Source organism: Phascolarctos cinereus, unplaced genomic scaffold (assembly GCF_003287225.1).
Source record: "Phascolarctos cinereus isolate Bilbo 61053 unplaced genomic scaffold, phaCin_HiC Scaffold_5;HRSCAF=322, whole genome shotgun sequence".
Lineage (NCBI taxonomy): Eukaryota > Metazoa > Chordata > Mammalia > Diprotodontia > Phascolarctidae > Phascolarctos > Phascolarctos cinereus.
This window is the reverse complement of record NW_027555958.1, coordinates 244,755,283-244,765,549: the sequence shown is the minus strand read 5'-3', so window position 1 is coordinate 244,765,549 and position 10,267 is coordinate 244,755,283. Positions and strand designations below refer to the sequence as shown.

The 10,267-nt window shown below is 46.5% G+C and overlaps 1 protein-coding gene across 4 annotated transcripts; it reads left to right on the top strand.

Moving 5' to 3' along the window:
• The first annotated feature begins 255 nt into the window (after positions 1–255).
• Positions 256–9,523, top strand: KIFC1 (kinesin family member C1). Of its 4 annotated transcripts, none has more exons than XM_020999340.2 (12): positions 868–1,088; positions 3,235–3,411; positions 4,632–4,766; positions 5,539–5,638; positions 5,893–5,946; positions 6,189–6,236; positions 6,454–6,854; positions 7,356–8,123; positions 8,363–8,653; positions 8,747–8,820; positions 8,984–9,059; positions 9,325–9,523. In XM_020999340.2, exons 2-12 carry the CDS (start codon positions 3,388–3,390, stop codon positions 9,367–9,369), a joined length of 2,016 nt encoding a protein of 671 aa, XP_020854999.1. In that variant the 5' UTR covers positions 868–1,088; positions 3,235–3,387; the 3' UTR covers positions 9,370–9,523. The 4 variants fall into 4 exon arrangements, with proteins under 4 accessions (XP_020855001.1, XP_020854999.1, XP_020855002.1 ...); XM_020999343.2 differs by having other exon boundaries at positions 869–1,088; positions 7,356–7,739; XM_020999342.2 differs by lacking the exons at positions 868–1,088; positions 3,235–3,411 and adding an exon at positions 256–390.
• The last annotated feature ends 744 nt before the right edge of the window (positions 9,524–10,267 follow it).

Genomic DNA, 10,267 nt, shown 5'->3' with positions numbered 1-10,267 from the left:
CATGACTAATGTGGAAATATGTTTAAACATGATTGCATATGTATAACCTACATCACCGAAGGGACGGGAGGGAGGGAGAAAATTTTAAAAAAAAGTAATGTTGGGAGGAAAAAAGAAAATGAAAGGGTTGGGGTTAGATGGGGTTAGATGACTATCAAGGACCGCTCTAACAGCACAAGAGCCAGTGACGTCACAACACCCACCCATTACCGAACCTAATTTGTTTGATTTAGAGAGGCTATGTTGGGACCGCGCCTAGCGACCCTATCTCCAGGTTCTGATAGACCAGCGTTCAAGTTCTGCCTCCGTGGCCCTGTGACCTTGGGCAAGTCACTCCCCTCTCGGCACCCGTAGGCAGCTCTCCGGCTACGAGCCGCACCGCAAGTACACGTCAGTACCAGGAGCTTCTAGAGCTAGTGAAAGCTAGATCTGCTCAACAGGGATCTTAAAGCTAAAGCTTCTCATTGTTCGGCTCTGAGAGCCGCGAGGTCACGCCCCCCCCCTCGAGAGGGTGGGGGTGGGGGCACCTTTCTTTCGCCGACCCATTACTTCCGCCATTGGTTCGCCCGCAGGGCCTTCCTAGGTCTGCGCATGCACTTGATAGCCCGCGGTTGCGGGAGGGGGGGGGAAGGTTGTGGAGAAGGCGGAGCATCGAGCGGGATAGAGTGAGGAGGGGTGGTTCCTAACGGTAGGCTCCTGAGAAAGCCCAGGGGGCGAGTTCACCAGGGCGGAAGGAGGCGTGTCCTCCAGTCTGGGGGGGAGGGGAGAAATGGCCGGGGAGACGCTGCGATTGGTGTAGGGGTAGAGACGGGATCTGTGATTGGCCATAAGCTGCCGGTGGGGTTTGGTTGGCTGGAGAGTCGCAGATTTGAATTTAAAAAGGTCAAGTGGCGCCGAAACCTGCGGACAGTGCGGGAGGCTGGGGACTGGGGAGATTTTCTAGGGGGTCATAGAATGTGTATTGTTGAGTGGTAGGAGGGGGAATCCTCTCCGCCTTGCCCCGCCCCTGCCCGGCCTTCCCCCTCTCCCCTCCGGTGCCTTCCCTTCTCCCGCGTTGGGACTTGACGGAGCCGGAGTAGGAGCAGCTGGTGAGTGAATGGGCCCGCGACTCGCGACTCCCTGTCCGGGACGGTGGGGGGAGGGGCGTCCACGCGGGCTCGTGGAAGCCCCCGCCTCGGACCTGCCCTGGGCAGATCAGCCACTGCCTTTTGCAAATCCCTATCCCTTTCATCACCCTTCCCTTCCTCCCCCGCCGGCCCGGACCTTCGGAGAGTCCGTAGGGGATCCCACCTGGCCCGAGTGTGTGTGTGTGGGGGGGGGTTTGGTCTCAGCTGCCCCAGGTGGGTCTCTGCAGAAATTGCAAGCTGTCCAGTTACATCCCCCACGACGTGTGTGTGTGTACATGTACATGTATACTCGCTCTCTCGGTGTCCTTGGTAGAAAGGGGAACATCTATCTTTTTCTTTCCCCTAACAGCCCACTTATCATTTGGGAGAAGAGAGCTGAAACTGGAATCGGAGAAATGATTTTTTTTAAATTAAAAAATAGGGGGTGGGAGGGGTGCTGGGGTGGCTTTCTTTGTATCTCCATTCTTGAACACAGTGCTGGCATGTAGAAGGTGCTTAATAAATGCGTGTTGATTTCACTTTTGAATCCAATGCTTGCTTTTCTGCCGCCAGTGTGTGACTTCAGACAAGGGACGTACTCTCTCTGGGCCTCCTTGTTCTCTTCTGTTGAAGGAAGGAGTTGGACTAGATGGCCACTAGGATCCTTTCCAGTTCTAGATCATAGGTCCTCCTTTGTGGTCTTTAAGATGGCACCTCACCCTGCAAACTACATCCCATATGTAGAATTGGAAGTGGGCTCAGTTTGTTTAGGCCCTCATTTTACAAATGAGAAAATAGTGGTTAAGTGACTCGTCTGAGGTTTTACAGGTGACAAACATCTGGGTCAGGATATGAACCCAGGTGTTCAGGCTCCTAATTCTTCCCTCTGATTTGGAATGGGGAAGAGAGGGCTGTTAACATATGAAGATATATATGATACTATGACATATGCTCTAATACATTCCTTCTTATTAGACGAGAGCCAAGGTGTCCTAAGCACAATACAACTCAGGTTTCAGCCCATGGGATTAATTTGTGTTGTGGAAAAGATGAAGCGGTACATGATCGAAACATAGGTGTCCAACTTTAAATCCACTGGAGAAATCCCTAATATTGGCCATTTTAACTGTGACAGCACATTTCATTATTAGACAGCTTCAATTCCCAATTTAAGCTGAAGTCTGCCTCCCTTATAATTTTTGCAGGGAATTTCTTCCTCTAATCAGCCTTTCATATATTTGAAAACTATCATATCTCTTCGTTACCTTCTTTTCTTCAGGTACAACACATCAAATTACTTCAACTGGAACTCATATAATATGATGTCTACACTTCTAAAAATCTGGTTCCCCTCCTAGTTTTTAATAATAGCCCTAGCAAGCAACAAGTACTATGTAGTAGAGGACCTCTGAAATCTAAAGTAAAGGCTCTGTGTGGGGTTTCTTGAAGATCCTTTCTTAACTTAAGGGGATTTGGGGGGGGAGGCATCACTATATCTTTTATTTATAGTTGGAAGAATACCTCTTTAGCTTCTTTATAACAGTATCATTTCTAATATAGACTTTTTCATCTACAAAGTACTTTATATATACATACAAAATCAACCTGTTACTATTCAGTTTAAATTTGGGCTGTATTGAAACCTTCATTGTGCACACTCCTGACTGAAGCAAGCTGGATGGTTTGGAGAAGCCAACTATGTATGGATTACATATTTGTTCCAGTTAAACTTTGCTCAAAGAACGAGAAGTTGATTATGTTAATATTTTTGAGAAGGTCGTTAGTCTTTCTCTTTTCATTATCATGGGAGAATAGGATGATGCAGTCATGTTGCCCTGTGTTCTTTTTCCCAACCAATGGTCCTTTCTCTATCAGCACTGAATCAAGAAAGGGGCCTTGGAAGACGAGAACCAATCAAATGAGATCTGTGTAAATAATTAGCATAATGTCTCAGTGCATAGTAGGAGCTTAATGAATATGCTTGTTTCCCTATCCTTTTCCATTCCTACTGCTAACAGCCTTAGGTTAAAACTCCAAACTCTTCAGCCTCACATTCAGTACCTTTATAATCTGATTATTTTAGCAGCCTGCCAGTTCAATGGTTTTTTTTTACTGTGTAATATTACAGGAGAAAGAAAACTAATGTGGATTTAGACTGCATCAATAGATGTACAACATTGAGAACAAGTGAATTTAATTGTAAGGAATCTCAGAGGCCATATTGTCCAATCCATACCTGAACAGGAATTTTTACTATCAAACCTGTGCTCCAAGAATCATAATGAAGGGAAATCTACCACCCAAGGTATCCCATTTTAGTTAGAATTGTTAGGAAGTTTTATCTTATATCAAGCATAAATCTACCTCTGCACTTTCAGCCATTGCTACCACATATGTACTCTAGCCCTATATTTGGAGTTTTGTGTCTAGTTAGAGGTGCTACATTTGGGAACATTGACAAATTCAAGTTTGCCCAGAGCAGGGCAACCAGGATGGTGAAAATATTGGAGGCCTTTCCATATAATGATTAGTTGAAAGAAACAGGAATGTTTAGCCTGCAGAGGAAAAGATTTGGGGGTGAACATGAAAGCTAACTTAATTTAATAACTATTTAGTGCATTGTGAAGGACTGTCACACAGGAAAGGGATTAAGCTTTTTTTTTTAACCCCAGAGGACAGAAATAAGAGTGGTAGGTAAACATTACAGAAGCAACTTCATTTTGGCTTAGTGTAAGAAAAAGCTTTCTTAACCCTTAGAATGTAAAAAAAAAAAATAGAACAAGCTGCCCAAGGAGGTAGTTTCTCTTCATCCATTCCATTACTTGAAAAGGTTGAGTAGAGAACCACTTGCTAGGCATGTTGTAGAGGGAATTCCTGTTCATGTATTAAATTGGCCTACGTAACCTTGACTCCCTTCCAACTCTGGAGATTCTGCTTTTATCATATTTCTTCTATCTTATTTAAAGTTACTACCCTGCATCTCTGCTCCAGCCAAACTGGTTTACTAATTTCCCCAGTGTGGTGTTTATTTTTACTTCCTACATTTGCCCCTTACCTGGAATGCCCTACAAGGCCCAACCCAAGTCCTGTTTCCTTCATTAGACCTTCCTTAAGTGCCTTCAAATTTAATGATTCTTTCTTTTGAACTCTTATAGCACTTGTTTTCTATACTATTAAATTAATACAGGATATGAAGGTGTATATTATGATATCTAGAGAGAACAGAGTAGCTGAATTCAAGAGAATACATATATAAAAAGGGAAAAAATACCAGAATATACTTCAATATATCTGTCCTACTTCCCTAAGTAAATCATAAGCTGCTAGAAGACAGAGTCTCATAATTTTTATGTCCAGGCTGCCCAGTACACTGTTCTGCATGTAGTAAGCTTTCACTAGATATTTGCTGCTGATAACAAAAGGGTTGTAGGGAGGCAGTTAAGAGAAATGTGAGGCAGTCAGGAAATAAAAATGTGGGGATGGCAGGGAAACCAGGAGGTCTGAGTGGCTTCTTTTTTCTTACAGAAGTTATCACTGATGGAAAAGGGAAACATGGAATTGAAGATGCCCCCAGACAAGGTTTCATGTTCTCGATTGCCTGTGCTAGGCCTTGGTGCAAAGAGAAAACTAGATAAAGAAAATGCCCCTGAGCCCAAGAAGGTAAGATGGAATATAGATTTGTGGGAGCCAGGGTAGGGAGAAGAGAGAACTGGGGTAATTGGGAAGAGTGGGGAGCCCAAAGAGGTGGTGAGTGGGAAGAGGTTCTCTTCTCTAAAACTATCCTTCCTTTTTTTAAAAAACATTTTGTTTTTTTCCCCAGTTAAAGACAATTTTTAACCTTTTTTTAAAAATTTGAATTCCAAATTTTCTCTTTCCCTCCCCCACCTTCCCTTTTCCTGAGACAGTACAGTAAATAATTTGATATGGGTTATACATTAAAACTATCCTTTCACTTATATGGTCTGATGCTGAGTGAAATTAGGAGAACGTTGTACACAGTAATAGCCACCTTGTATGATGACTAACTTTGATAGACTTGGCCCTTCTCAGCAATACAAGGATCTAAGACATCTCCAAAGGCCCATGATGGAAAATGCTATTCACATTCAAAGAAAGAACTATGGAGTTTGAATGCAGATCAAAGCATACTATTTGCTATTTTTTTTCCTTCTGTTGTGCTCTGTTTCCTCTTTCTGGTGGTTCCTCCTATTGGTTCTAATTCTTACCTATAACATCACTAATGTGAAAATATGTTTAATAGGAATATATATATATAGCCTATATCAGATTGTGTGCTGTCTTGGGGAGGGAGGTGGGGAGGGAGGGAGAGAAATTTAAAACTCAAAAACTTATGGAAGTGATTGTTGATAATTCAAAATAAGTTAACTAAAAATTAAAAAAACAAAAAAGCCTATCCTTTCTCTTTCCTCAGAAACGGATTCGAGGTCCTGGAACAGCAGTAACTACCGCTGGCTCTCGTCCCAGGGTCTCCACTGTGGCCACTATGCCAAGGGCAAAAAAACAGGAAGCAGGTAAATAAACACCTGTATGTTTGACAAATGACAAAGGAATCCAAAGTTTCATCTTCCCTATTTCATATCATTACATGGCTAGAGTAATTCTGTCTTAGGTTGTATGTGCAGTAGGAGATGAACAGGTCTGAGAGGAATGGGTACATTATCTCTTTAGAACATGAGGTCAACCCTAAGCTGGCTCTCATAGTCTTTCCAGTATAGAAACTGTCCTGAGGATGCTCCCTGTCATCTGCTTCCTTATCTCCTCACAGCCCAGAAGGCTCCCCTGAAAACAGGACCCTGGCATACTACAGCTGCCACCACAGGTGAGTAGGCATCACCAGAAAGATCTCAGAGAAAGGACCATAAGTTGGAAAGGGAAGAATGATGGAGGTATTTGGCTGCCTGTGAATCTGGGCTTGATCCCAGCTTTGTAGCTTATGACTTTGGTGAACTTAGGCAAGATACTTAAACCTCTAGACCTTAGTTTTCTCTGTAAAATGAGGGAGTTAGCCACTACCAGCTCCAAATTAATTTGTTGAAATTATTATCTCTTATTTTTGTACAGATGTGAAGAGTAGGAAGCCAATCTCTGCCGTCTCTGCACCAAAACCTGGTAGGTAACTAATCTAATCCTTCAGGTTAGGCAGTGGACCATTTGTAGAGAGAATAGCAGATGTACTGAGTGCTCTACAAAAACTTTTAGCCCGTTTCTGTCTCCCGTATGAGATAAGAAGGCGGGAATGGGAGGCAATGATGTTTATTACTCACTAAAAGGAGAAGAGAATGGAGCTAGAGTTTTCACTCACCTTGCTGTTCTTTCTTATTCCTAGTATCAGGAGTGTCCCCTACAACAGCAAGGAAGGGACCTAGCAAGCGTCCAGCCTGGGATGTGAAAGGACAGCTGTGTGACTTACGTAAGGAGTTCAGTGCCTGCCAAGTACAGACTGAGGCTCTAACCAAGGAGAATCGGGAACTAAAGAGCCAGTTTGGGCAAGCTGAGCAACAAGCCAAAACTCTGGAGGCTGAGAACAAGGTGTTGATTGGGGAGCTGACTGAGATTCGGGCCCAAGCTAAGCAAGACCAGCTGGAGCTGGGGAAGTTGAGTGCCCGGGTCCAGGAGCAGGAGGAACGTCTGCATACTCAGGAAGGCCTCATTCAGTCAATTCAAGAAGAGCGGTTACATTTGCAAGAGGAGAGAAGGAACCTGGCTGCTAGGCTAGAGGTACAGGAGGTGAGTGACAGTTATGTGGACAAAGTATCATCCTATATGCGTTCACATGGAGTTCTTGCTGACTTTTCTCTGGGGGATGTTTGACTTTCTCCATTTTACTTGTGGCTTGGAGTGTGCCTTCCTCTCTTGGGTTTTTCATCTGAGCTAAGGGCCCCTCTCCTCAGTTTTGACCCTGCATCTTTCAAGGAGTTTCTATGTATAATTTCCCTTGCCTTATACAATTTCTTTCATCTGAATTTTTATTTCATTTTCTCTCTTCTTTCTTGCCATCTGTGAGGAGAAAACTCCTCATCCCCTTTCTTCCATTCTATCTATATATCTGCTTTTCTGATGTGCCTTATCCCATCTTCATTCCTCCTTCTGCATCTCTTCCTTATTCTAATCTCTATTTTTATTCCCTCCCCACCAGTTACACTGTTCCTTGTCACAGTGGCCAGTCCTGATACTTTCCTCCACACTTCCTGACCTCTCTTTCCCTCTTCCATCTCTGTCCTATGCCAGGCACAACTCCAAGAATCAATGGCAGCCCTGGCCAAGAGTCAGGCAGAGATCACAACCCAGGCAGCCTTGTTGGCTGAGAGGACAGAGCATCTGCATGGTCTTGAGATGGAGCGTCGGTATCTTCACAACCAGCTGCAAGAGCTCAAGGGTAACATCCGGGTCTTTTGCCGAGTCCGCCCTGCCCTACCTGGAGAGCCCACACCACCTCCTGGCCTCATCCTCTTTCCTCCTGGGCCCAATGGGGCCTCTGAACCTTCCACTCGACTCAGCCTTACTCGGCCACCTGAAGATCGGTGTAGCATCATAGGAGGGCTACCAGGTCCTCCTGTCCGATATGACTTCTCCTTTGACCGAGTGTTCCTACCAGGGAGCAAACAGAACGAGGTGTTTGAAGAAGTCTCCCTGCTTGTCCAGTCAGCCCTGGATGGTTACCCTGTGTGCATCTTTGCCTATGGCCAGACAGGCAGTGGCAAGACATTCACGATGGAAGGAGGGCCAGGGGGAGACCCTCAAGTTGAGGGACTGATCCCACGAGCTGTAAGGCATCTGTTTTCAGTAGCCCGGAAGCTGGAGGCCCAAGGCTGGAGCTATACTTTTGTGGCTAGCTACGTGGAGATCTATAATGAAACCATCAGGGACCTGTTGGCCTGTGTGGGTGGGGCCCAGAAGTGCCAGGGGGTTGAGTATGAGATTCGACTGGCTGGCCCTGGAAGTAAGGAACTTATTGTCACCAATGCCCAATATGTCCCCGTTTCCTGCGAAGAGGAGGTAGGGATTGAGGTAGACAGATGGGGATATGATCAAGGGACAAGAGAGGTGACCGGGAAGTGGGGAGATAGAGTTGGAGATGGGGTGCAGGGATATAGGAAAGATTTGAGGTTGTGGGAAGTTGTCAGATTAGGTGCAAGGTACTGGGAGTGGGGAAATGTTTGTTCTACAGAAACCAAGAGTTTATGTGGGCTCATTGAGAAGATGCTGACAATGACAATCTTACTTTCTGAATTCAGGTGGAGTCCCTGCTCCATCTGGCTCGTCAGAATCGGGCAGTGGCTCGAACAACACAAAATGAACAGTCATCACGAAGCCACAGTGTGTTCCAGCTGCAGATTTCAGGCAAGCACATGGGGCAGAACTTACACTGTGCTGCCCCTCTCAACCTAGTGGACCTGGCTGGGAGTGAAAGACTGGACTCTGGCTTGTCCACTGGTCCTGGAGATCGAGAACGACTGAAGGAGACCCAGGCCATCAACAGCAGCCTCTCTACTCTGGGCCTTGTCATCATGGCCCTGAGCAATAAGGTAGGGATAAGGGAGATCATAGCTGAGCCATTTGTTCTGAAATTTTAAAATGCTGACTTGTCCCATTTTAATGCCACCTTCCCCACAACCCAGGAGTCACATGTGCCATACCGGAACAGCAAGCTCACGTACCTGCTGCAGAATTCTCTAAGGGGCAGTGCCAAAATGTGAGTTGGGTTGGGAGTAGTGGGAATAGCAACTGATACACCAGGGTGTTAAGGATGGAAGGAACTTAAGGACTAGCTATAAGCAACACTAACAAGTCTGGACAAGGGAGGGATCAGTGTCCTAGGAATGTTGCCTTTGTGCTGAACCCCGTCTCCCACCTAGGCTTATGTTTGTGAATATCTCCCCATTGGAAGAAAACTTCTCAGAGTCCCTCAATTCGCTTCGATTTGCCTCCAAGGTAGGTACATCTCCCATTTTGGACCATAGGCTAAGACTCACAAATTGTTTCTTTTTGACTTCTGTCCTATCAGTCCCTGGCTCTTTGAAGGGCCACTGTGCTTTTGCCCAGGTTGCCTATCAGGGCTCACTATAGCACCTCATTCCCAGGGCTAGGGTATCTGGGCACCTGCTTCCAGATTTCCTTTGAAGGAGTTCTAGAAGGATTGTATCTGCCCCAAGGAATTGTTCTGGTGCTGACATAGGCATCTCTTTTCCCTTTCCAGGTAAACCAGTGTGTTATTGGCACTGCACGAGCCAACAAGAAATAGGACCAGTCTTTGTGACCTGTGTGTGTGTGGTTTTTATGTATGTGTAAAAGGTGGTATTTGTAATTAATTAGAGTGGCAACTTGCATTATATAACTAGGTTAATATAACCATAAATTACAAAATAAAGTTATCTTAGCACGTGTTGTCAGAGCAATTTTATGCGTTGGTTACTTTTGTTGAATTGCTGTCACTTTGTTCTTCAAGAAGCCGGTGCCTAAGTAGAGATGTATCTGGAAATGAAGGTAGTGTAGAAAACAAAGCAAAGATCCCTCTAAAAATTGCTTTCTTTCTCCACTTTCTCGGGAAGTTTTTTTCCGGAAAGCTGGGGTGAGGGGCCGAGCGATACGAACCGGGATGTCTTTCCCTGAGGGTCTCTGGTGCCGTGGGGCGAGGCGCGCTGGCCACCGGGGCTTGGAGAGCTGCCCGGGCATCTCACCCCGCCCTTCCCCGCCGTTCGAATTGGTCGTCCGCGTCTCCTCGGCGCGTTCTGGGTTGGGCAGCTCCGGCCTTAGCCTCGGCGGGCAGGGCTGAGCGGGCTCCGGGGATGACTCAACGCCCGCTCCCGAAGACCCGCCAGCGAGCTCCCGCTGGAGCGCCCCATTCAAACCGCCCGGGCCCCGCCCCGTTTCCTTTTCATTGGCTCTGTCTGCGTTAACGCCCCCGGCCCCGGCAATTGTCCGACAACCCCACTTCGGCCCTCGGCCCTCCTCCTTCCTTACTGCCCCGCGCCTTCCGCCCTCCTGGGCCTAGAGAAGCAGAGGGGGGAACGCTGCGCCAGCCCGCAACAGCCCCGCCCCCGCGAGGAAAAGGGGGACCTCCAGCTCCGCAGGTGCCGCGCGAGGGGTCGCAGCGAAAAGGTGGGGAAGGGAGGTGGATCCGCGCATGCGCCCTTACGGGG

What these genes read in the sequence shown, in the direction of transcription:
- KIFC1 (XM_020999340.2), top strand. Translation starts at nt 3,388, where the DNA reads ATGAAGGGAAATCTACCACCCAAG. An exon ending in TACTACAGCTGCCACCACAG is followed by an intron (nt 5,947 to 6,188) that starts GTGAGTAGGCAT and finishes ATTTTTGTACAG; the next exon opens with ATGTGAAGAGTAGGAAGCCA. An exon ending in CCGTTTCCTGCGAAGAGGAG is followed by an intron (nt 8,124 to 8,362) that starts GTAGGGATTGAG and finishes TTCTGAATTCAG; the next exon opens with GTGGAGTCCCTGCTCCATCT.